General features: G+C 44.9%; 1 protein-coding gene across 1 annotated transcript; it reads left to right on the forward strand.

Annotated features, from left to right (window-relative positions):
• Positions 1–299: 299 nt before the first annotated feature.
• terb1 (telomere repeat binding bouquet formation protein 1) lies at positions 300–26,076 on the forward strand. The gene is made up of 22 exons (XM_056282502.1): positions 300–351; positions 497–607; positions 879–1,007; positions 1,563–1,694; positions 3,808–3,868; positions 3,942–4,060; positions 4,873–5,001; positions 5,128–5,280; positions 5,369–5,500; positions 6,093–6,218; positions 12,173–12,309; positions 12,413–12,478; positions 12,732–12,938; positions 13,090–13,556; positions 13,655–13,725; positions 14,323–14,418; positions 15,345–15,578; positions 18,715–18,795; positions 18,910–18,972; positions 19,082–19,114; positions 20,311–20,396; positions 25,321–26,076. Exons 1-22 carry the CDS (start codon positions 300–302, stop codon positions 25,498–25,500), a joined length of 2,865 nt encoding a protein of 954 aa, XP_056138477.1. The 3' UTR covers positions 25,501–26,076.
• The last annotated feature ends 592 nt before the right edge of the window (positions 26,077–26,668 follow it).

Consider the following 26,668-nt stretch of genomic DNA (forward strand, 5'->3'; position numbering starts at 1 on the left):
CCAAACATTTATTGTAGACGTACTTTGACGTTATCTATCCGACGGTCTGTTAGTTAGCAGCTGAGGCACTACTGGGTCTAGAAGTCGCAGATTGTGTGGTCGGAACCGTAATGCTAACGGCTGAGTCTAGCTAGGTCGCCTGTATTAGGGCTAAGTCATGCTACATTGGTGTGTTATTACGTTGGCTATGTACATGTTGCGCATGAGAAATGTCGATATGCACGTTAATAGACACCGTGACTTTATAGATTTAGCTTCAACGTGTTAATCTTTTGGTGGCATTTTGACTTGAACCACAGATGAGGTCATATCGCGAAAGGGTGTTGGATGCTAGCAGTAATGACTATAATGGTAAGTGACATTAGCTAAGAAAATGGATCTTTCCAACTTTGCAACTGTTGTTAGTCACACACACACCTACATATTTGATATTTATAATCATGTCAGCTCAGACACTCAAATCATCACCATTTTCACTGTTGTTGTTTTTCCACAGCTGCAAAGACAGATCTTACCTTGTTGCTTGACTGTCTGAAGTTTCAGATGAAATCCCCAGATTTGCAGAAACAAGCCCTCCTTACGATCCACTCAGTATGTCAAAATAGAGGTCAGAGCCACTCATCAATCATGAACCAATGTCATCGTAATGTCACCTTTGTATGAGGGAGGCAGAGCATTCATAACCTTACAAAGCTTCGTCTTGCATTGAAGTTATCAGGCTAGGTGACTCAAAATTGATACAACGGATTTAAGTGCACATTGATAAGATCAATCTCATCACTTTGATTGCTATGTTAAATTTTGTCTTTCAATGTTTTTTTCTCTCTAAATCATTCTCTGATCTGGCTCCTTTCCATTCTTTTCTTTGAAAATTTCAGAGGAAAATGTAGACCTGTTCAGAGAGATGGGTGGTGTTGAGTTTGTATTCAGCCTCACCAAGTCCAGTATTCATTCAGTTGTGAAAGAGACTTCACTCTTTACACTTGCAGCTCTAGCTGAGACCAGTGGTAGGTGGCGGCTTCGTGTGTGTGTGTGTGTGTGTGTGTGTGTGTGTGTGTGTGTGTGTGTGTGTGTGTGTGTGTGTGTGTGTGTGTGTGTGTGTGTGTGTTTAGGGTTAGCATAATTGCAGTCGACTTGTAAGAACTTTAAGGGAAATCATCATGATCATATCTAAAAAAATGTAATGCTCTGCTGTGTATTGCAGCTTTCTGTGAGGAATATTTGTTGATTTATCACGTGTTGTTTTTGATAGACTTCAATTTTCGACTAATCAAAGTATGATTGTAATACACTTTTCCAAAATGGAAATGAAAGGATTATCAGTAAAACAGAAATTTGAATTGGAAAATGGCTTAAAAGGGCCAATTTGAAATTTTTTTTAAAGCTTGTGATTGACCATACACAAATGTTCTTGCGTGTGTACAGCTGAGGTACACATTCATCTCTGAAAGATGCCATCTGAATCATGTGTAATATTGTATTGTACTCTTTCTATTTCACAACTCTAACCTTAATCTGAAGTGGAAGACTTTTGTTTCACCACTTTTCTGTCTTCCGGTTAGTGTATTGCAAGAATTCTTTGTGCAGAAAGGAGATCTTCTCTGACCTCGCTGATTGGTTGGTTAAAGAAGACAGCTCACTGATTCAGAAGAGGGTGGCTGTTTATCTGCTGTCTGTGCTAGTAAGCAACAACAGTAAGTTTATTGAAGAAAGAAGAATTTAATTTTGACACTGTCACTCGTCTTCATTTGGCTGCTCCCGTTAGGGGTCGCCACAATGGATCATCCATTTCCATCTCTTCCTGTCCTCTGCATCTTCCTCTGTCACACCCAACCACCTGCATGTCCTCTCACCGCATCCATAAACCTCCTCTTTGGCCTTCCTCTCCTCTTGCCTGGCAGCTCCATCTTTAGCATCCTTCTCCCAATATACCCAGCATCTCTCCTCCACACATGTCCAAACAATCCCAATCTCGCCTCTCTTGCTTTTTCTCCAAACCGTCCAACCTGAGCTGTCCCTCTAATATACTCATTGTTAATCCTGCCCATCTTTGTCACTCCCAATGAAAAGCTTAGCATCTTCAACTCTGTCACTTGTCTTCGTCAGTGCCACTGTCTCCAAACCATACAACGTAGCTGGTCTCACTACCATCATGTAAACTTTTCCTTTCATTCTTGCTGGTACCCACCCTTTTGTTGAAAATTACTCCTGACACTCTTCTCCACCCATTCCACCCTGCCTGCATTCTCTTCCTAACCTCTCTTTCGCACTCTCCGTTACTTTGAACAATTGACCCCAAGTATTTAAACTCATTCACCTTCGCCACCTCTACTTGCATCCTTACCATTCCGCTGTCTTCCCTCTCGTTCATGCATATGCATTCCATCTTACTCGGACTGACTTTCATTCCTCTTCTCTCCAGTGCATACCTCCACCTCCAGGCTCTCCTCCACCTGCACCCTACTCTCACTACAGATCATAATGTCATCCGCGAACATCACAGTCCACGACAACACCTGCCTGATCTTGTCCATCACCATTGCAAACAAGAAAGGGCTCAGAGCCGATCCTTGATGTAATTCACCTCCACCTTGAACCCATCTTGTCACTCCTACCGCACACCTCACCATTGTCACACTTCCCTCATACATATCCTGCACCACTCTTACATACTTCTCTGCCACTCCCAGCTTCCTCATGCTATACCACAGCTCCTCTCTTGCTTTCTCTAAATCTTCAAAGACACAATGTAACTCCTTCTGGCCTTCTCTATACTTCTCCATCAACATTCTCAAAGCAAACATCACATCTGTGGTGCTCTTTCCTGGCATGAAACGATACTGCTGCTCGCTAATCATCACCTCTCCTTTTAACCTAGATTCCACTTCTCTTTCCCATATCTTCATGCTGTGGCTGATCAACTTTATAGCTCTGTAGTTACTACAGCTCTGCACATCACCCTTATTCTTGAAAACTGGTACCAGTATGCTTCTTCTCCACTCGTCAGTCATCCTTTCACTTTCCAAGATTGCATCAATCTAGTTAAAAACTCCACTGCCATATCTCCTAAACATCTCCATGCCTCCACAGGTATGTCATCTGGACCAACCACCTTTCCACTCTTCATCCTCTTCATAGCTGCCCTCACTTCATCTTTGCTAATCCACCGCACTTCCTGATTCATTATCCACACACCATCCAGCCTTCTCTCATTTTCATCATTCTCTCAAAGTACTCCTTCCACCTTTTCAGCACACTCTCCTCACTTGTCAGCACATTTCCATCTCTATCCTTCATCACTCTAACGTGCTGCACATCCTTCCCAGCTCGGTCCCTCTGTCTAGCCAATTGGTACAAGTCCTTTTCTCCTTCCTTGGTGTCTAACCTCTCATACAACTCACCTTACGCCTTTTCCTTTGCCTTCGCCACCTCTCCTCTCTCTTTGCCTTTCGCCACATCTCTTTGTACTCCTGTCTACTTTCTTCATCTCAGACTATCCCACTTCTTCTTTGCCAACCTCTTCCTCCTTATACTTCCCTGTATTTCCTAATTTCATTTTTTCAAATTTTCTAAAATTCCAATCTTTACACTGTAAGTGCTGCACAAAAATCCTGTTTCTTCCATAAGAGCCAACCTGTGACTTGAGAAAAAAAATGGCTCCTATCCCATCAATATCCTCGAACCTTTGCTGTATTTTGAGACTTTTGTAAGGCACTGAAAAAAATAGCAGCGAAGCACTGTTTAATAGATTATTGTAGTTCATGTGTTTGTTTTTTTGTTTTGTTTCTCTTCTGTGCACTGTCATAGAATCTGGACAGACACTTGCCCAGACCACCAACTGCATGGATGTCCTACTGGATCTGTTCAGGTAAATGGAGTTAACTTTATGGTTTAAGCATGTTTGCATACTGCTACACAGTTAGTAAATATGCTCTTTGCAGGTCGACTTCCCCCCTGTCTAAAGATGCCACTCTGGGTCCTGCTAACAATACTCAAACCTACCAGCTTTGGATATCTGTGTCTAGCGCTCTCAGTGGCTGTGTGAACAACCCTCAGAATGGTAAAATCGATTTTGTGCTTTATATTCAGTGAAGGGTTGCAAATTTTGTGCAGTTTCCTTAACCGATAGTTGAACACATTAACAATTAATAATAAATTAATTAATAATTAATAAGATGCAAAACACATGTATTTTTCTTTTTAAGTTTTAGTTAAACAATTCTAGCGGCAAATTACTTAATTTTAATTCATGAAGCACAAACTGTAAATGAACAGAATAAAAAAAAACAAAAAAAAACAATGCTCTCGCTCGAAATGGCTGCTCTAGTCCTTATTCAACAAATGGCGCTGCCAAACAAAACAATGTCAAACAGGGCGCAATTACTGCCATTTCTAGACTAACAAGGCAGACCAGACCAAGCCCATTTTTTTAAAATAACCATAAAGTGCTGTACAAAAGGAAAATAAAAAAATACTCCACACCTCTTCACAATGAACAACTGGTGTGTATGCAAGAAGTGAATCTATCTACACGGTCAGGATCGCCGTGTCCTTTGTTGCACCAGTAGTTTTTCTGAACTGCAAAGGTGAAGTACGCTCTCTTGTGGTATAAAAGTTACATATGTGAGTTGCAGAGAAATGGTACCAAAAACACACATTGTTGGTTAATACATTTATAATCGGTTAAATTCTTAACAGCAATTAATCGATTAACGATTAATTATTAACATCTCTAATTCAGTGCTTATACTGGCCTAATCAGTTTTTTTTATGAAGCTAATGAACTGAAAATACTGGGCCATGGGTCTCATTATTTAACAAATTTAAACATTTCACCTTTGCTTAACTCATTTTTCCACTTTCTCCCCCCAGAGGAGGCTCAGCGAATCTGTGTGGCAGCTTTCCCCTTGGTAAAAACCTGGCTGGAGCAAATCACACTGTTCCGTAGTGAGGTGGTCCAGCCCATATGCTCCTTCATAGCAATGACCGTTTCAAATAACTGTAGGTATAAGAGAGAGAGTAGAAACGGACTGTCTCTAAACTTTTTTTTAATGCAGTCAACTTGTCAAAGCTCCTTTTTAAAAAAACAAAAATATTTCGTGCTCACAGTTCCTTTTGTTTTTGTAGCTTTTGTCCAAGAGAATTTTTTTGCATCAGGCGGTTTGGAAACCCTGATCCTCACCCTGGTTCGTTTGGCTTCAGATGCAGAGAAAAGCCCCTTGTCCTGTCACCTCGCTGTCATTATGACCAAAACCCTATCGGCCTGCATCTCTGACAACTGTGAGTCTGTCTGTCATCCAAAAGGAAAAAATGTGTCATAGAGCATCCAAATAATCTCTGGTCTCATTTGTAAAACTCTTCGGTCTAGCTACTCTGGCAACAGGTTTGTTTCAGCACGGTGTAGTTTCAGCACTCCTCTCCCTGCTGTCCAGCCCCAACCTGGACCCTCAAGACAGGCTCTCTGTGGTACTCACTCTGGGTCACTGCACAGAGGTATCTGGTAGGCATATCAACCACATGCTTATAAATGTTTATTAGCATTTCTATCTCTTATAGTTACAGACAACATTTGCACACACTGTTAGCCAGTGTGACTTATGAATGCTACCACCCCTGTGGCTACAACCCAGCATTCATCTAAGTGTTGGTTAGTCTTATGGTGGTGGTTGGCTTTTCTGGTGATGTAAGGTATTAGAGCAGCACCTGTGGTATGAACTTAACATCGACACCACCATTATTTTGTTACTGCAAAATGCAAGCGTATGTTATAGCTCCAGCACTAACTTTTGTCATTTAACTCAAATAGATGCAGAGGCACAATAGGGTACCTAATTTGGTGATCACAAATCAATGACTAAAAAAGTTAGCCGTTGCTGTCCAGCCACTTGCTGCTAATATCATTTACAATGATACCAGCAGCAAGTCCGTTACAGTATCAGTATCATGCAGTAAGATGTAAGACTATTTGCAGTGGACAACAAATAAAGTCCACTGCCCCTTTCTAGTGTTGAAAGATGGTAATACCTGTTATAAATGTAAAAATTGTACCACTGCCCTAACAACACCTTTTTTCCATGTTTCCCGTTCTGTAGAAGAGAATCAGTCCCAGCTGGTGGCGTTGGGAGGGTTGTCCATCATTATTACTCTGCTCACCGAGTCCCAAAGTGAGGACTTAAGAAGAGCTTCTGCATTCATACTACAGACCTGCAAAAAAGCCAGTGAGTCAACACATTGCCTGAGTGTTTATCACCAAGTGCCCCTGTCTATAATTGTTCTCATTAACTCGTGAAATTTCATCTGTTGTGGGCCAAGTACGGTCCCAAAACACAAGTTTGCATTAAGCCAAGAACGTTTCAGATGCCTGAATATGTTCTTGGTCCACCCACTGAATTGAGGATGCATCGGTTGGTGACTTGACAAATGTGGGATACGCAAAGATCCCAGCATTCATTTAGGCTTTCAGTGAATGAAAGCAAAGCCCACAACTACATTATGAGAACTTTCATACCACAACTGTTGTTTTGTCACTAAATTCACTTCTGAGAATATTTGTGGTAAGAAGTCAACAGTGTAGATTTCATGTTTTTGCCCTTTTTGGAAAATTAATGCCTATTTTAAAATTTGCTCTGACTTTTTTGGCGCTGGGAAGCCCTGTGTTGTGGGTATTATGGCCTGGGTATTGTGTATTGCTGGTGTTTAAACTAAAATGTGTGTACTAAAATGCAGTCAGATTCTTGGACCCTTTGACTAAACAATGCCTCCTACCTTTTGCATTATTTGATTAACCTACTAAAAATTTATACATATGAAAAATTTAAGTTCCTCTGCTTTTTTTTAACAGTGTATGGCATGTGGGTAAATAAAAAGGTGTGTGTAATCACTATTATGTATATTATGATATATATGTATTGTGATATCCAGTTGGCTATCTAAAAAGCACACCATATGACAGACTAGGCTTTTAAAAAAATGTTTTTTGTTTCACCACATGCTATACAGGGTAAGAATGTGTAGGGTCTCGGCTTCTCAAATATATGCATGGTTAGTAGGTTCGTCTCATAATTAAAGTTTTTGAAGGCATGGTAATCATAGGGTCACAGAATCCGACAACACCCCAGCAAATCCATCTCATCTCAGCTGTCTTCATCCTTGTAATCTTGTGAGTTTGTGTTCCTAAGCTCAACATGACACGCACGGACTCCTCAAGAATGAGTGTTCATCAGTATTGAGAAAAGTCAAGTCAGTTTTATTTGTATAGCCCAATACTACAAATTTGCCTCAAGAGGCTTTACAGCAACGCAACATCCTGTCCTTAGATCCTCGCATCGGATAAGGAACAACTCCCTAAGGGAAAAAAACTTTAATAGGGAGAAAAAATAGAAAGAAACCTCAGAGAGAGCAACAGAGGAGGATCTCTCTCCCAAGACGCACAGTGTGCAATGGATGTTGTGTTTACACAATACAACATTGAAAGAGGATAACGGTTATAATGGAATAATAAAATATATGAAGAATATGTTGAGGAGGATGCCAAGCAGTGTCCAGACGCCACCGGAACAGCCCACGACCTGAGTCACGCAGCCACCATCACCATGTAAAAAAAAACAAAAACAAAATGCTTCTGTCCATCACTGGATACTCAAAGCTGTATTGCTGTGCTGGCGCAAGGCTGATGGAGGACCAAACACAAGCTGACTGGACATTTCCCCAGGCCCAAGGTTTGTTTTCCCTGCCTGTACCCATCTGGTAATTTCGTGGCTCAGAAGGAACCCGTCTGTGCCAAGATGGTTGGGATGGCGCAGAAGGTGGTGCCTCAGTGCAGATCCGCCGGCACAGTACAATTTTGGTGTCCATTTTGGCTTGCAATTGCATGTATGTCCACTCGGATGACGTCTGAACGGAAGTGCAATGAGCTATTTTTGTGCAACCGTTTCAAGTGAGGGTGCATAGTAAATGCGCCCAAATGTGTTTTAATGGATGTTTGCCTATGCATTTCACCAAGCTAACTGAATGCTGTACTCTGTTAATCAGAAAGAATGGGGTCGATATGTGGCTAAATAATTCAGTGTGAACCACAGAGACTTTGTGCTCATCATGACGCATAGAAAATTCAACCGAACTTGGCAAAGTGAATGTCTGTCTGGCCCAATAGCATGTGTCCAAGACTATAAGCTGTCTGTAGCCTAGACTGTGTCCATTGTCAGTCTCTGTAGGCTATTGTGCACGATGTTAGAACACTAAGGCAGATTGCAAGTTATGTCAGCCAGGCTGTTGAATAACGATCCTCTTGTGTGCTGCTTCACATTACATATATTTTATTTTGTCACGGTCTATGGTGTGCTGAACCGTCCACTTTGGTTTCCTGATTTTCTCTCTCTTAAACAGGAACTGGTAGAGTTTGGAGGACTGTCAAGTCCAGTCAGTTTTATTTGTTTAGTCCATTATCACAAATTACACATTTGCCTCAGTGGGCTTTACAGTAATACAACTTCCTGTCCTTAGACCCTCGCATCGGATAAGGAATAAATTGGTAGAAACCTCAGGGAGAGCAACAGGGATCTCTCCCAAGACGGACAGATGTGCAATGGATGTTGTGTGTATACAATTTAAAGAATGCAACATTGAAACAGGATAACAGAGTTATAATTATAAGATGTATGAAGAATATGATGATGACACCAAGCAGTGTCCAGATGCCACTGGAACAGCCTAGGACCTGAGCCACTTGACCATCACCATGTAGACCTGACAGGACGACAGACTGCACATGCACACAGGGGAGGCTCACATCACACCGTTCACATACACGGGAGAAGAGACAAAAAAAACAAAAACCCATTTGTCACATCGGAGTGAGAGAACGATATAACATTGAAACAGGATATAGATTTATAAGATATATATATTAAAAAAAATGTGATGAGGATGCCAAGCAGTCACCATGGAGATCTGGGAGGAGGACAAACCACATGCACACAGGGGAGACTCACATCACACCAATCACATACACAGGAGAAATGAAAGGAGAAGACATCATTCAGAGAGCGAGAAAAGACGTGAGAGAACAGTTTGCAGTAGTCAGTCTATACGCTATAATTTGGTATAATCTGTCGGCACAACAGTGGTAAATTCATTGAGACAGAAACCGACCCGCTATGCAGTACAGTTTTTGAAGTCCTCAATTTAAAGGCAGCCAATTGTAGGTTAAGGCAAAAATATGAGTTTCAAGTTTGGATTTAAAAGACACACCAGACTGTCTGATGGCAGCAGGCAGGTTATTCTATAAGAACAGGTCCCGATAGGAGAAGGCCCTGCCACCAGCTGACAGTAGAAATCAGCTGGTGACTGTCAGTCCAAATGCAGCATACCTGGGTTACTGGCAACCTATGGGTGTTTATAGGCTGGCTATTGTCCGTTGCGCTTCCTGGCCACATCCTTTTGCTTTTGAAGGTTTCCTGTGTTTGTGCATCGTTTTCTACGAGTAGGAAGTTGTTCACCTGACTTGGTCAGGTTTATGTGGTTCATGTCGGAAGGAAACAAATAACATGGAGGCTGTAAAACACCAGCTTTATATGTGGATGCTCATTTCTCTCAAAAAATATCTTCAGAGCTGCTATTACAAATATAGCGGAAAGACGTTGCTTAAACGTAGACATAGAGAAATGACTGCATTTGCCACTTGTAGCTGTAGCTCATCTATCATATGATCTAGCTCCAGTCTAAACCGAAGGTAGTATTGTCAACCTTATCTATGCTTCTTAAAACCCAGGGACTGTTCCATGGTGTGGACGGCCATGATAAGAACTGAGATGACATTACAACTCGGCAGTACAGGTTACATCCAAATGCTCGATGTACCTGACGTCATCATCCAACTTAGTGTTCACATGGTGACTCTGGTGGGAAAGTCATTTATCCAGTAAACCTGATGCTACTGGAACACATATTTGGGCCCATGGTTTGTTTGGGTTCTTATTTTTACACTTTACCGCTCACTTACACCACACTGCTCACTCATCCATACCACGCACACACACACACACACACACACACACACACACACACACACACCACTGATTCTACATGCCTCCATGCTTTTGGTTTGGCTATTTGGTTATTCTTACTTTAAAATAAATGACTTTAACTAACTTTGATCATGTGTCAGACTGGGGCAATAGACATTCTTCTTTTGACTTGTTCCCTGTTTCTCAGGGGTCGTTCACAACAGATTTTATAGTTTCCATTGGTACCCTGTTAGGGTACAGCACCAATGGCGGTTGTTGTTAACCCGGGCCTCGACTGATCCAGTATGGTCTTGTCAATCCGCATAAGGATTTGGGAACATTTTAAGTCGGTTGCCCTTCCTGACAACCCAAAACCTATGGACGGGGGTTGAATGCCATCCCAGTGTTCATGGACTTGCGCCCATGCCTGTTGCTTGTGTGGCAATAGAAATGAAGTGTATATATCGGCAGTGTAAACCGGAAAGTAATGCTGCACATTCTTCTAAACTATGGAATTCCCGTCAGAAATAGTTCATGCAGTTGCCATTATGTATAAAAATGCTTCCAGCTATGTGCAGACTGCAGACGGTCCAACAAAAGAATTCCGGACTACTATTGGAATACTGCAAGGGGACACTTGCACCTCACCTCTTTGTTGTAATCGTCGATTATATCCTGCGACAGTCAGTTGATACAAAGAAGAGCAGCAGCGTAGATGTTCAGCCAAGTAAGACAGTCAGAAACTGAAGCAAATTTATCACAGACCTCGACTATGCTGATGACATAACTCTAACAGCGTCACTTTTTCAAGGAGCCCAGGAGCTATTAACCTGTCCTGAAAAAGCTTCAGTTAGAGTTGGTCTCAGTATTAATTCCAAAAAGACTTGAGTACATGTCGATCACTGAGGACACAATGCACCAGCCAGTCACATCTGATAATGGAACACCGCTCAACGAGGTGACTGACTTCAAATATCTCGGATCTTTTGTTGCCGACAATAAGAAAGATTTTATGTCAAGGAAAGGCCAAGCCTGGAATGCCTGTAATAAATGACATCATATATGGACGTCTGACATCTCTGACAAGACTAAACTAGCATTCTTCAGAGCATGTGTTGAAAGTATCCTACTTTATGGGTCGGCGACATGGACCATGAAAAAAGATCTTCAGGCGAGACTTGACGGAACATACACACACCTCCTTATGAGAGTTAAGAACATCTCCTGGCGGGAGCACAAAAACCAAAGCTGAAATCTACGGTGATACACCACCTATCTCAACACGGTTGCGCAGAGGAGAGCACATTTTTCAGGACATTGCTATAGAGCAAAAGTCATCTGTATGTGTCTCCCACGTCCTACATAGACTGTATTTCAAGAGACACTCAAATAAATGTTAAAGACCTACCAAATCAAATGGGAAACAGAATACTGGTGTGATGTTGTGAATGCATGCTTGACTGCGGTCGAAGGATGATGACTGCGGTTGAACGATGATGTTGGCAGAAGGTGGTGGTACAGGAAACAATTTACTGCTGTCGGATTTACATCCAGTTAATCATTGAACCGCTTCCTGCACTGGGAAGCGGTTCTCAGAGGAAGACTCATAATAATATTGGTTACATACTACTTCACATAATCAGCCATTGTAGGCCAATTGCTGTACCACAGATGTGGTCGTGGCGACTGCACTTCCCACACAAGCAAATCCATTTTTTTCTTGCATACTATTTATCTGGTAGAGCTGTTCTGATGGGCTTTCCTCTTCGTTCATCATGAAAATTACAAGATGCTGTGCCACAGCACATTTAAAAGGTTTGAGAGGAACTGATTTATTTGGCCAAGTTGATGCCCACCCCAAGTCCACTTACTTATGTATTCATCCTAACTTAACTCCTTTTACAACTGTGCTGCATTGTGCCAGGGTTGCACTCGCGTCTCTGGTCATCAAATTACCGAAGGGCTACGCCAGTACCTTCTGCTTACATCAGAGTTTGTGCTTTGTGCCCACTTTCATGAAAACGGAACCCTTAGTCTATAGATTTCACCACCGTTTTAGTAAACCATTTCACACGTTTCATATTGCAGTAGTTTCATGAATGAGGGTTTAAAATGTAGATGGTAAGTGGAATATGAAGCCAATAACTTCGATCTCTTTTTGTGTGAAGCGATGTCTCTGGCAACACTTGACCATTCGGCAAAACAGAGTGAGGACGGGGCAGTTGATCTCCGTACAAACTTGGCGTGGAGGTCAGCCAGAGATTTGTTACACAGGATTAACCAGCTAGAGAAGAGAGAGGCTGAGGTCAGGCATACACACACATATACATATATGTATAACAGTTACAGCCTTTACAACATAAACAAGCAGTGTGCTGACCCGTGATATGTTCTTGTTTTTTCCATAGGGAGTTAAAGACAAGGAGGCAGAAGGCTCACCAGTGCAAGCAGAAGAGCTTATCCATGCAGGGAGGGTGAGCGGGGAACTCAATCCAAGTCTACCCTCAGATTAGCCTCCATCCCTTGCATTAGGAGAGTATAGGGAAAGAGCATTTAGAGGAGAGGACTGTGAGGAGAGGGTCAAGACAAGGGGCTCCGTTGGCAGTAAAGAGAAGTTGTATAGATGACAAAAAAGGGATGGAGAAAGGAAAGAGATGGGATGGGGCGAAAAGAGTTGAGGTGCAGAAGGACCATCTAGAGTTCTCTCTACTTGACTCTGTTCAACAGATGAGCAGCAGAGAAAAGACAGCAGGAGGAGAAGCATACAAAGATGTTGCTGGAGGGTCCTATGCGGAACTAGACAGGTGTGAGGAGCACTGTAGGGAAGACACTCTGAGGAAATCTGACCCAGAGAGGAGAAGCAGTGAGAACACGAGAGCAGGGAGGAATTGGATGGAAGAGATTCAGCACAGAGGCAGATCACCTCAGTCTTTGGTTGGCGCAGCTACACACTAAGCTACTTGCAATACTAAGGCCAACACATCGCAGACATATTATCACGAATGAAACATGCAATGCATTATTGTTTAATTTAAAGACAACGTACACTATAATTCTGATACTGAGTAATCTGCATTTTTGCTAGAGCCGTATATGGAGGCAGGTATTCGAAGACAAAAATGAGACAGAAGAATCTGCCGTCACCAGCAGGGTAAAAGAGGAGAGGGGAGCCGTCATACCTTCTAAACAAAAGGAGAAGAGCAACACAGGGCATGTAACAGAGAGACAGATCAAGGCCTCTGTGGGTGTTAAAGCTGAAGATGATCCCCACTGTGAACCTCAAACTCTCGGCAGAGCACTGAGGAGAGCAGGGGACAGCAGTGAGTCCAAGAGTGGGGGCTGCTCAGGTGCTCTTGTAAAGAGTACTAAAGAGCACTATCAATACGTTGGTGGTGATACTTCATCTGCCCCGGTGGCCCATACTGAGATTGGAGTTCCAGGACAAGCACCCTTGGGAGGAGATGTGACGTGTTCAATGTGCAGGGGCACTGGAAGAGTCAGTAGTTCACATATCAAACCACGAGAGGGAGCCAGAGAGCCGCACGTGGACAGGTTAGTCCTCGATAACGTCATGAAACGGATAGCACGCTGACTAAAAAAGCTGGCGAGTTTCAGTGAGGAATATGGCTCTCTCTTTTTCCTCTGTCCAGTCAATTGTTTAAGCACCCACCACCTGTCAAGCAGAAATCGTCAGGAGAGAAGAGAAGAATCGATGATGATGGTAGAAAAAGCGGTTTATCTTCATCTCTGAAATACACAATGTTGTCATCCAATACCATTATAAAACACGTTTTATTTCTCTGATGTGATGTTAAAAGACACTGATAAGAGGGGGCGTCCGGGTAGCATAGCGGTCTATTTCATTGCCTACCAACATGGGGATCGCTGGTTCAAGTCCCCGTGTTACCCCGGCTTGGTCGGGTGTCCCTACAGACACAATTGGCCGTGTCTGCAGGTGGGAAGCTGGATGTGGGTGTATGTCCTGGTCGCTGCACTAACCCCTCCTCTGGTTGGTCGGGGGGCCTGTTTGGGGGGGAGGGAGAATAGCGTGATCCTCCCACGCGCTACGTCCTCCTGGCGAAACTCCTCACTGTCCGGTGAAAAGAAGCGGCTGGTGACTCCACATGTATGGGAGGAGGCATGTGTTAGTGTGCAGCCCTCCCCAGATCGGTAGAGGGGGTGAAGCAACAACCAGGACAGCTTGGAAGAGTGGGGTAATTGGCTGGGTACAATTAGGGAGAAACGGGGAAAAATCTAAAAAAACAGAAGACACTTACAAGTTCCCCTCCAGTGAGTGGTAACCGTTTCTTTGTTCCAGATGCCCTGTCTTTGTGCTCTGAGCTGATTGACAGTGAGATCAGCAACATGAAGTCAGCGCTGGAGTTTCTCACACCACCTCATAACAGATGCTCAGGTAGGAGAAAAGGACCACCCTCTCTGCTTCATAATTGGCCTAAATGCTTCCTATTCAGAATTATCAAATATCTTTCGACATTGAAATAAACTTTCAAAACATTGACCTGCTGACTGACAGAATGGTCTGCTGTACCATTAAACAACCTACCCATTGGTTTTAGAGAAGCCCCACCTCTGTAAATTTTCAAATACTGCACGAGTTGTGTGTTCTGTGTCAGAGTGCCTTCATCAGAGGGTCTGCTGGTTTACTGGGAAGGAATGTAAATTTCATTCACAGCTTGGCGGCCAAACACTACACATTTACAAGACATTGCTTTTCGATCAGACATACCAGTTTTCAAATGATTTGTCTGGGTCCAGGGCGGCACGGTGGTGCAGTGGTTAACATGGTCGCCTCACAGCAAGAAGGTTTTGGGTTTGAGCCCCAGGGTAGTCCAACCTTGGGGGTTGTCCCGGGTCATCCTCTGTGTGGAGTTTGCATGTTCTCCCGGTGTCTGCGTGGGTTTCCTCCGGGTGCTCCGGTTTCCTCCCACAGTCCAAAGACATGTAGGTCAGGTGAATCGGCCAAACTAAATTGTCCCTAGGTATGAATGTGTGTGTGTGTGTGTGTGTGTGTGTGTGTGTGTGTGTGTGTGTGTGTGTGTGTGTTGGCCCGGCCCTGTGTGATGGCCTTGCAGCATGTCCAGGGTGTCTCCCCACCTGCTGCCCAATGACTGCTGGGATAGGCTCCAGCATCCCCGCGACCCTGAGAGCAGGATAAGTGGTTCGGATAATGGATGGATGGGTGTGTGGGTCAAGTCGAAGTATTTTTTACAATTATGCATATGCTGCCCAATCAAAACAGGATTGTTTCATGTTAAGGTTAATTTTTGATCATGGTGTACTGCTACCCTCTACCTCTCTCTCTGTCGCCCCTCTCTCCAGGCTGTATGTTACATTTCGGGGAGGTTACCAGCAGGTCGTTCTGGTTTAGCCAGAGCTACTGTCACCAACGCTGCGACATGCACAAGGTTCTTCAGGAGGCCACAGATGCGTTCAGGGCCCGTCGCCAAGACATGCTGTTTAGTAAAAAGGCCCAGAGTTCTGTAGAGCACATAGACACGTGTTCTGAGGGAGCTGCAGAAGCAAGGCCAAAGAGAAGCTTGGATTACTGGAGAGGTAGGAGATTTCAATACATGAAACCCCATAATTTCTTCCATTACTCCTTGATTAACACTTTTTTACAGAAATGAATGTGACTGAAATTATTGTGTGTGTTTGCTGGCTGTAGTTGAGGGATGCTCACAAGGTTCAGTTTGTTCAGTTGCCTGTCTCATCTTATTCAGGAGCAAGCAGTGGAGCTGACAGGTGTAAAGGCTGCAGTTTGATTTCTTTTAAACGATGACTTAGTGTGGCTATGATAAAGACGTGAATGCGTCCCTCAGCTCGCTGTGATTTGTTTGTTCTGATTTCACGAGTCATTGTGAAAGGATTCGTCCATTACAGTGTCAGCACCGTTGAAAAGGGTCACCATGTTTTTCCTATTGCTGTAACCAGAACCATGTGTCGGACTGCACTCTGTTCTAATTAAAATGCTTTCCTCTACATGTTTTCTTTCCTTGACTTGAGGGGGAATCCCAAAAATTACCCATTAAAACATGGACGCCAAAACTTGTGTTCAGAAAGGGTTGATTTGATTCATCCCTCAGGTTTAGTATAACTTATATGTTTCTAGCTGCAGTATGTCCCACAGTGCAATGGGCCGGGAGATCACTGGATGAAGCAGCACCATAACTTCTGAGCATTGTGCATATAAATGTTTGATGGCTGTTTATTCGCGGTAAGTGCACACTGCTTGTTAGCCTGTCTCTGCCTGCCCACAGTTTGAAAAATGGGTGTAGATGAAGAGGACAATGATGCTGGTGTGTGGGGGCTGCTGGGGGCAGTGCTGTAGTGGAACGTCATGCCCCAGCCCCTCTCAAGTCTACCCGGGGTTTAGTTGGCTCACACCAGCATGTCGCCTTCCTGCTCCGCTCATATTCTTTAGGTTAGATGTGTGGATCCCATGTTGGTTGTCTGTGTCACATTGACCTCGGCATCTTCGATTTCTCCAGATTAAGTCGACATTTCTGCAGGGGCTGATTGTAGAGAGTGTGTGTGTGTGTGTATGTGCAATGCTGAACATTATGCTTATATTGTATTAAGAAATGTGCTATGCAATGCTTTAATTTCTACTGTTGGCTAGGCGTGTGTGTGTGAGAGAGAGAGAGAGAGAGAGAGAGAGAGAGAGAGAGAGAGAGAAAGAGTTTGTGTTGTAGATCCGTGAGTTGCTTCACATCTGAAAAGAAACGGGGCTACATTATAGATTTTTCCCCCCAATAAATAGAATTAACCTCATAAAGCTCAGAGCAGTTAACAATGAGAATGATGCAAATAATGGTAAAGATAATGTGGCTGTTTTTTTTCTTTTTCTGGATTGACAACATTTATTGTGCGTTTGACACTTACATACATGTAAAACCAGATCGTTGCTTTTGATGCTGAAGTATACATTTGATATCAGATTCTTTAACTTTTTTGAGTTTTCCCCCTTTATCTCCCCAGTTGTACCCGGCCAATTACCCCACTCTTCCAAGCTGTCCTGGTCGCTGCTGCACCCCCTCTGCTGATCCAGGGAGGGCTGCAGACTACCACATGCCTCCTCCGATACATGTGGAGTCGCCAGCTGCTTCTTTTCACCTGGCATTGAGGAGTTTCACCAGAGGGACGTAGTGCATGGGAGGATCACGCTATTCCCCCCAGTTCTCCCCGACCGACCAGAGAAGGGGTTAGTGCAGCGAACAGTTAGGCAGTGGCCATGGTCCTTGGACCCACCAGACGTGGCAGACCAGGCTCCCTCTGCTGATCCAAAGCCAGCTGTCCCAGTCAGACGCTCTCGACACACCTCCCCACACTCCACACGACGACACCAAAAACACCACAGTCAACACCAGGCGAGGCCACCGCCAGACCATCCTCAGTGTTACCGGAACTGCCGGTCTGCGTGGGTTAGCAGTTAGCTTAGCCTGCCCCGCTTCCGCGTCCTGTCAGACCGCTGTGTGTTACCACCTCGGTCGCAGCTCCAGGCAGGGCTGTGGTCCCTGGGCCCACAAGACACAGAAGACCAGGCTCCCCCAGCCCATCCAGCGCCAGCTCTCCCAGCCATCAAACGAAGACAAAACTTAAATGCAGACGTGGACAAAGACATATTGCCAGCCTTGTCCTTCCCATATGAGGCAAAAGTATTCACTTAGTTTTGTTACTGAGCAGTGAGCTAGCTTAAGGAGGACAACAAGGCGAGCGAGCTTGAAACACAGGGTCAGTTTTGGCATTGCCTTGTTTTTCTTCTGGTGGCTTTGATATTTACATTTTTAGGCCTTGCCAACAATATACCAGAGTACTTGAGCTATGTGAGAAGAATATGTGCTCAAGGTTTGTGTACAGGATGTGTCTTCATCGCTGAGTTTCTGCTTTAACAAAAAGCATGGCTCGGTTCCAGCCAAACTTAATTATTCAGTCAGAGGTGTTCCAACCCTGCTGAAAAGTTGTTGCAACTCAAGGACAACCATAGATTTGCTGCTGTGCTAGTCAGTGCAGTCACCAAGGGTTTAGTTGTCTACCGTTCCTCGTTTTTATGTGTAGAACACATAGTACAGAAATTTAGTCCTCATATGCTTGTAGTTGTAAATAGAACCCCCCCCTTTTTTTTTTTATCCCCAATTGTACTTGGACAATTACCCCACTCTTCCGAGCCGTCCCGGTCTCTGCTCCACCCCCTCTGCTGATCCGGGGAGGGCTGCAGACTACCACATGTCTCCTCTGATAGATGTGGAGTCACCAGCCGCTTCTTTTCACCTGACAGTGAGGAGTTTCGCCAGGGGGACATAGCGCGTGGGAGGATCACGCTATTCCCCCCAGTTCCCCTCCCCCCTGAACAGGCGTCCCGACCGAGCAGAGGAGGCGCTAGTGCAACGACTAGGACACATACCCACATGCAGCTTCCCTCCCGCAGGCACGGCAAATTGTGTCTGTAGGGACGCCCGACCAAGCCGGAGGTAACACGGGGTTTCAAACCAGAGATCCCCGTGTTGGTAGGCAACGGTATAGACCGCCACGCTATTCGGGCACAAATAGAGCTAATTTGAACCCAGAGGGTGCCATGTCCATAGCTGCCTTCATGCCTTCCATACCCATTATCACTGTCAGTCAACAGTCTCTTATGAAGGATTGCTGGAAAGATCTGCTTTAACTGTGATTTCTGTTCTTATCCAACAAGAGGTCTCCCTGATGCCGATACGTAAAGATGGCGAGCCGCCCAGGAGTTCACCAGGGAAATGGCAAAGAAAAAACTACAACGGTAAGTCACAAGCACCCTGCAGTAGTAGACTGGCTCCCAGGACATTCTGTCTTAAGTAAAACGCCAGTTCTTGGAAGGATCAACCATTTTGAAGCTCATGTCTGTACATCTCAGACATCCAGCTGACCCCACTACGCCGAGGAGCTCAGATGAGAGCAGCCTTTCATGACGGTAAAAGTACGTATGTGATGTGACTGAAGAAGACAGGATACAGTTTTATTTATGCCCCTTTACGTGTGATGTGTTAAAACAGTTATTGTCTTGTTCTTTTCTTTCTTTAATCCAGGCGTGACTGCAGAAAGGCCTCATCTCCCAGAAGGTACGGCCCGTTCAGTGTCGGATCTATGGATCCAACATGGAGATTGAAATTAATTTGTTTCGGTGCGTGGGTGTCTGTTTGTGTGAGAGAATGAGAGCCTGTGGTGGGAGTCGTCCTCTCCGCAGCGTTCTTGGCAGCGGGCAGACCAAAAGACAGAAGGAATGTTGAACCTCGGCCAGCGTTCACACAGCGCAGGCCTGTGCTGGTTCACAGCAGCACAGCTGTACTAAGCTGTTTCACACTCTGCAGAGCACTTTGTGTGTCTGCGCAACTGATCGGGTGCTTTTGTGCCGCGGCAGTGCCGGTGACAAGGTTGTGAAAGGACCGGCGGTGTAGTCCATTCTGCCGTGTCAACTGACATGTTCCATTCTTTTCATTATATCCCAAGATTGAATAGTTTTGAGTTGTACAGTATCGCCTGTGTGTTGTGCATCAGTTTCATTACAGCAGGGAGACTTTGCAGAGCTCCTTCTATCCTCCATCCAACTCTCACTTCTTGAATGCAGAATTTCCAGTCATGTCAGTTCACTCGCTCCTCACGAGGCTTTTTGAATTCTAATTTCTCATGTTGTAGTGCGGTAGCAGAGACTTTTTGTTTTGCGCTACTTTCTGAGCGTATGTGCGTCCATGCTGAGATTTGCTTTAGCGCATTGCTGCTCAGCATAGTGGCTTTATTTTCAACTGTCTCTCTTTATCTAGAACGATCTGTCTCTCTCTAAATCCAGACTGAAATCCCCTCATGCCATCATTTACCCCCTTTTGCTCGCTATATCCGTTTCTCCTCTTCTGTTCAGGAGACTGTCACTCATTCTGTGTCTTTTTGAAAATGACCATTGTCCTCCACCGTCTCCCCTCACTTTCACTCTGTTATTGTTTGTTCTTCTTTTCTCTCACTCTCTTCGTTTCTCCCCGGGCATCAGCGAGTCGTCCCTCTCTTCCATTGTTGTTTGCATGGCTGCTGTATTGGGCATAATGCATGATGTAATGTCGTTCAGATGAAGGAGGGGGAGGAGGAGAGAAAGAGGGGGTGAAAAGGGAAATTGTCTGTCTATTCAGTATAGTCTGCTGCCCGTCAATGTCTTGTTGTTTAACTGAATGAGGTGTCCAGCGTCTGCACTTGGCCTGTTCTCGCTCAGTCTGTCTCAAACACACACATGCACGCGATATGCATATGTGAAATGTCTTTTCTCTTAAAGCAGTGGGAAGAACGGATGAAAATGGAGGCCGTGCTCTTGATGATCAGCCGGAGCCTGAGCCCAAACCAGAACTTGGCAAGAGCAACGTAAGAGCCTAAACCATATATGATATCTGAGTTGGAAAGACTTTTTTCCAACCAAAATGATAAAAAAAGAACCATGTCTAACTACCTGTACTGCAGTCTACCGTAGTCACAACTGGCTGTTTAAATGCAGTGAAATCATCTCGTGCTGTACTGCAGTACTGACACATGTCTGGAGGGGAGATTAGTGTCATGTCGTGACACGATATTGGGGAAGTCACTGTCAGTGTAAAGTGTTTGTGTAATTAAAATGGTAGCATAGCGGTCTATTCCGTTGTCTACCAACACCGGGATTGCCGGTTCGAATCCCCGTGTTACCTCCGGCTTGGTCGGCATTCCTACAGACACAATTGGCTGTAACTGCGGGTGAGAAGCCGGATGTGGGTATGTGTCTTAGTCACTGCGCTAGCGCCTCCTCTGGTCAGTCGGGGCACCTTTTCGGGGGGGGGCACTGGGGGGAATAGCATGATCCTCCCATGCGCTACGTCCACCTGGTGAAACTCCTCACTGTCAGGTGAAAAGAAGCGGCTGGTGACACCACATGTATCGGGGGAGGCATGTGGTAGTCTGCAGTCCTCCCCGGACCGGCAGAGGGGGTGGAGCAGCGACCTGGACAGCTCGGAAGAGTGGGGTAATTGACCAGATACAATTGGGAGAAAAATCCCTGCCCCCCCAAAAGAAAAGTAATGAATGAATGAAAAATATCATGCCTTTTGAAAATATCCACCCCCCCCCCCTTGACATTTTTCACATTTTGTTCTTGTTTTCTCATCCATCCCTTCATTAGTACAAAAACATCAGCACATTTATGAGGCAAAAATATGCAAGATTTGTCTTTCAGATATGAAAGACTGAAATGTCTCATGTATAAAACTACTCTCACCCAACCCCAAAGTCAGTACTTGGTGAACAAGCCTTTGACGTTACAGCTGTGAGCGTTTGTGTGTCTGCATGAGCGGTGCATAGTTAGATTCAGGGAATTTTGCTCCCACTCTGCCAGATTATATGAGGAGTACTGATTGACAACAGTTTCTAAATCATACCACAGATTTTCGGTGGGATTTAAGCAGTTCCAGAATATTTACCTTTTGAAGCCGTCCGCTCGTAGTTCTTGCTGTGGGCTTCGGGTAACTGTCCTGTTACAACATGAATCTTGGCCCTAAATGCATCGCGCTTGCTGACTAAAATGTTTTTTTTCCTCGAGGGTTTGCCTGAATTTGGCTCCATCCATCTTGCCTTTCCAGTCCCTCCTGCTGAAATACAACACCCCGGCACGATGCTGCTGCCACCATGCTTGACTGTAGGGATTGTGTTACCTGTGCTTGGTTTTTCCCACATATAATGCTTTGCTCTCAGGCCAATTTTAGTTTCATATCACAAACTCTTCTTTCAGATGGACTCAGATTTTGTCAAATGGCTTCTAGCAAACTTCAGGTGTGGCCCAGTGTTGGCTTTTCTCAGAAGTGGCCTCCTTTAAGCCACTACCAAAGAGGCTGAATCAGTTTGGACAGCTTCTCCCAGTTCAGCCTGTGAGCTCTGCAGCTGTGTTACACCAAATCTCTTCATCACTTAGAGATAATTGCCCTTTTCTTCCTGCTGCTCAATTTGGTCTAATATCTTGTTCCTGCTGGTGCCTGGGTTGTGCGTTTTGTTTGTTTTTCTTCATTTTGTTACAATGAAGTTAACAGAACTTTGCCAAGCTTTCTGCAACCTTCCCAGCTTTCTGCCTCCTAACGACTTCATTTCCAAGTTCCACTAACAGTTTCTTGGTCTTCATGACAGCAGCACAGATCTTATCTGCTGTTTCAGGTACCAGTCCTCAGAATGTTGTGACATTTATCGTTCAGTAATGCACGATAAATGTCACAACATTGAATGAACACGTGTGGGATCGAAACGAACATAGGTGGACCCTTGTTGACGTACTGTGATTTCTCAAGAAAATTGAAAACACCTGGCCCACTTTAAGTTATCGGAAAAAGGGGGTGAATACTTCTCAAAATATTAAAGCAACCAATCTACTGTAGCGATTAACTAACTCCAGGGCATAGCGGTCTATTCTGTTGTCTACCAACACCGGGATCACCGGTTCGAATCCCCGTGTTACCTCTGGCTTGGTCGGGCGTCCCTACAGACACAATTGGCCGTGTCTGTGGGTGGGAAGCCGGATGTGGGTATGTGTCCTGGTCGCTGCACTAGTGCCTCCTCTGGTCGGTTGGGGCGCCTGTTTGGGGGGAAGGGGGAACTGGGGGGATCCTCCCATGTGCTACGTCCCCCTGGTGAAACTCCTCACTGTCAGGTGAAAAGAAGCGGCTGGTGACTCCACATGTATGGAAGGAGGCATGCACAGCGACCGGGACGGCTCAGAGGAGTAGAGTGATTGGCCAAGTACAATTGGGGAGAAAAAGGGGGGGAAATCCAAAAAAAAATATATATATATATATAAACTTATTAAACTGGCCATGCAAAAGTTTTTCATATAAATTAATCTGTTTTATTGATATCTGATACTGACTATTCAGCTCAGTTTCAGTTCATGAAAGCCTTTGCTTCTAAAAGTGTTTGCATTTTAAAAATCTGTCGGTCCGATGTGGACAGTCCAACAAAAACAGTGTATTAGCACCAAATAGTAATGGAGATTTATTTAGCTAGCTAGCTAGCAGCGATTGGCCCACCAGAGAGGAAAAGGCGAAACGTCCTCTCCGGCGGACCAACCAGAGCGAGGCGTCAAAGATGGTCAACTCACAAAAGATAGTAATGTAATGGAAATCTTTGAGATTGCCACTTGGAATAATTTTCAGGTTTTTATTACTGAATGTTGCTTTTATATTATCATTATACAGAATTACTTTGAAATCCCGTTGAAATATATTTCAATTTGACTTTGCAACACAGCAAAACATTAAAAGATAAGTGGGTGGGGAGTGAGAGCTTTCTGAAGCAGAGCTGTACGGATGCAGAAAGCAGCATAGTTATCGGGTTATTTGCAGCATCTGTCGCCACCTTACGATGCTGTGACTGCAAACATTCCCAAGTCCTCTGTGAATGGGACACATGGCCGTTGCAGAGCCCTAGAAAGAGAGAGTTACGTCAACTCCGTAGACGGCAATGGGCCAATTATTTAACAGCAGTGGCGGATCACGGGAGCCCCGGATAGTTCCAAACAGTGCGACCCGGGGCAGTAGGATTTCCATGGCGAAGGTATGTTTCTCGCATTAATCAAAGGTCAATTTACAGGTAAGAAGCTACAGTTGACATTTTAATGATGACCATTTTACAAGCACGTTTGAATCAAATTAACGATGTAATTTAAAGCGTGACAGCTCGTCAATTCCGACACATGCGCATAGCATATGTGTCACGTTAGAATATATCTATATCTCTATATAAATGTAACAATCTGAAAATATTGGTTAGTAGTTACCAGAAATCGCGGCTAAGCAGTTCATTTAAATGACCCGCCAAGCTTCGGTTGGAAATATTCGGCGGCTATATGAACCACGTGATCCTCTCGTGTTCTGACCCCTCATTGACGTAACTTTCTCTTTCTCGGGCTCTGGGTCGTTGTAACTCTAGTTCATGGTCACGCCCATATTTGCAAATGAAACCGATCGTTGGTTTCGGTCGTTACGCCACTGTATTGTTTATAAGGCTGGGGATACCTGCAGTCAGTTTAGACTGAAGAGGTCACTTATGCCCCCTTTCCACTACATGGTACCGACTCAACCTCCGGAAAGTACCGGCATTTTGGTAACTATTACCACTTTTCTGGTACCACCGTTGTCGAGGTTCCACAAAACCTGGAGCAGGTACCAAAATCAATGCAGACCAGCTACACTGAGGAGTTACTGTTACGGTAATGGAAAACGACACTCTGCGAGCCGAGTCGAGTTGAGCCGGTACCATGTAGTGGAAAAGGGGCATCAGATGAGTGATGAAACGTTTCTGTCAGTAAACATGTCCAGATGAACTCATTCAACCTTCATTGATTTTCTTACCTGGATTATTGATTATCGTAATGAATAGTGCTACATATATTCCATTTGAAGAAGGAAAGCGCTGGCGAGACAAGTTAAACTAGGCTGCAGAGGGAAAAAAATCAGTGAGGAAAATAAAAATGCTAATATATACCTGTGGGCGGCGCAGTGGTTAGCGCGGTCGCCTCACAGCAAGAAGGTGCTGGGTTCGAGCCATGGGGTAGTCCAACCTTGGGGGTCGTCCCGGGTCGTCCTCTGTGTGAAGTTCCCCGTGTTTGCGTGGATTTCCCGCCACAGTCCAAAGACATGTAGGTCAGGTGAATCGGCCGTACTAGATTGTCCCTAGGTATGAATGGGTGTGTGTGTGGGCCCTGTGATGACCTGGCAGCCTGTCTAGGGTGTCTCCCCGCCTGCCACCCAATGACTGCTGGGATAGGCTCTAACATCCCCGCCACCCTGAGCGCAGGAAAAGCGGTTCAGATAATGGATGGATGGACATATACCTGTTAATTCTTCCGGGAAACTAGAAATGTATGTGAAGGAGATGTCTTGGTCGTGAAGAGTGGTAGATCACACTCACGAAGGGAAGTTCTGTGCTCCACTGACACAGGCAGGTCCAGAAAAATGCTCTTAAAGTCAAAAGGGATTGGACCGGCATAAAAAAAAGTACCCTGTTTTGTCCAGCTCCCATGTGCCAACCAGACCCAGTGGACCCAGCAACACTGGATAATATGGCCGTGTGTGTGCTCAGACACACGTTCTCCATCTGAGACGCTTGCTGTGGACGTTGGTGTTGGTGGTGGTCATGTGGAGCCATGGGCCTCTGGGCTTTTCTCAGATGTTCCTGTCTTCTGTCCCCCTCCAAGCTGTTCACCCTCCTCTTTTCTCTTTTGTCATTTGTCTCTCTCTTTCTCTTTCCCTCTACCCATACTCCCATCACTGCCCGGCAGCGGAGGGAGAGAAAGAACTTCACCCAGGAGGAGGTGTACTACCTGCTGCATGGGGTGAAGAGGTTCGGTGCTTCCTGGAACTCCATCTTGTGGTCCTACCCTTTCCAGCACGGGCGCACCAATGTTGACCTTGCCAGGAAGTACAGGCAGCTCATGTTAATGTTGGGCGGACGCAAATGAAACACTGTGTAGGTCGTTTCCATGGGCGTGCACAGCTGATTCTCTCTCCTTAAAGTGGTGCTAACTTTCTCTTATATCACAACGCGCTGCCGTCCATTTGCTCGCTGTTTTTTTTTTCTTTTCTCCCCTTCCCCAGAAACCAGAAACCTGGGGTTTGGGTTGTACCTGGTCGTGGCCCTGACACCAACCGAGCCAAGAGCAGCCCATGAATGATGGGAATCAACACCTTGGTATATCTACAAGACTTTCACTTCACCCACAGTTTGAAATATAGTATTAATTGCCCCCCAAAAAAAATAATCCAAAACTGCATGTCCTGGGTGACGGTTGGCTGTCTGTTTTGTCAGGACGTTGAAGTTTTGATATGTAAGAGGATTTGTTTCACAACAACCTGCAGTGCTGTGCTCCTAGTTCCCAGCAGAGTTCAGGCGGTGGTGTTTTCGCAGTTGTCGGAGGATAATTCTCTGCCAGGCAGTGTCATGTTTACTTTCCCTTCTCACTAAAACATTGAGAAAGTGTTTTGTTCCCCAAACAAATTTTCCTGTTATTTCCTTTTGTTATGAAATGAAGCTTCTGTCTGCACCCTTTGTGTCTGGTTTTTTTTTTCTTTCCCCCACATAAAACTGCCACCAAAAGGCCGTAAACCGGCATTCATAGAATTCACATGAAGCGAACTATGACCTGTTGACCAAATACCGCACGTCTGACCTCCTTACCATAAAGTATCACGGACACACATTCTGAGAGGCTCTTCTTGCTGCTGTTTTGTTTGTTTTTGTGCTTTGGCAAGCCCTCTCCCGCGAGAGACAGGAAATCAAGAGGAGGAACAAGTCAAGTCCAGCAGTTTTTATTTATAAAGCCCAGAGTCTCTGTGACAGGAATCGCAAACATGGCAGAGACAATGGCTCGCCGCGCTCTCTGCGGAGCCGTTACCAGCATGCTCTCTTAACTCAGCCCGCCGCTAAACGCTGGCTTGGCGGAGATCACAGTCCAGGAGGGCCTATCCCACTCCGCGGGGACCCATCAGTGTGTTGTAAAAACCAGAAAGACTTCCTTCTCTGCCCTGCCCCGAGTTTCAGGCCGTTAACAGCGAGGGGCTGGAAGAGATACCGCGCCCGCCACATGTTTCACTAGAGCGTCCGTGAGGGAGAACGTTGTGTTGGGTACG

Source organism: Lampris incognitus, chromosome 6 (assembly GCF_029633865.1).
Source record: "Lampris incognitus isolate fLamInc1 chromosome 6, fLamInc1.hap2, whole genome shotgun sequence".
Lineage (NCBI taxonomy): Eukaryota > Metazoa > Chordata > Actinopteri > Lampriformes > Lampridae > Lampris > Lampris incognitus.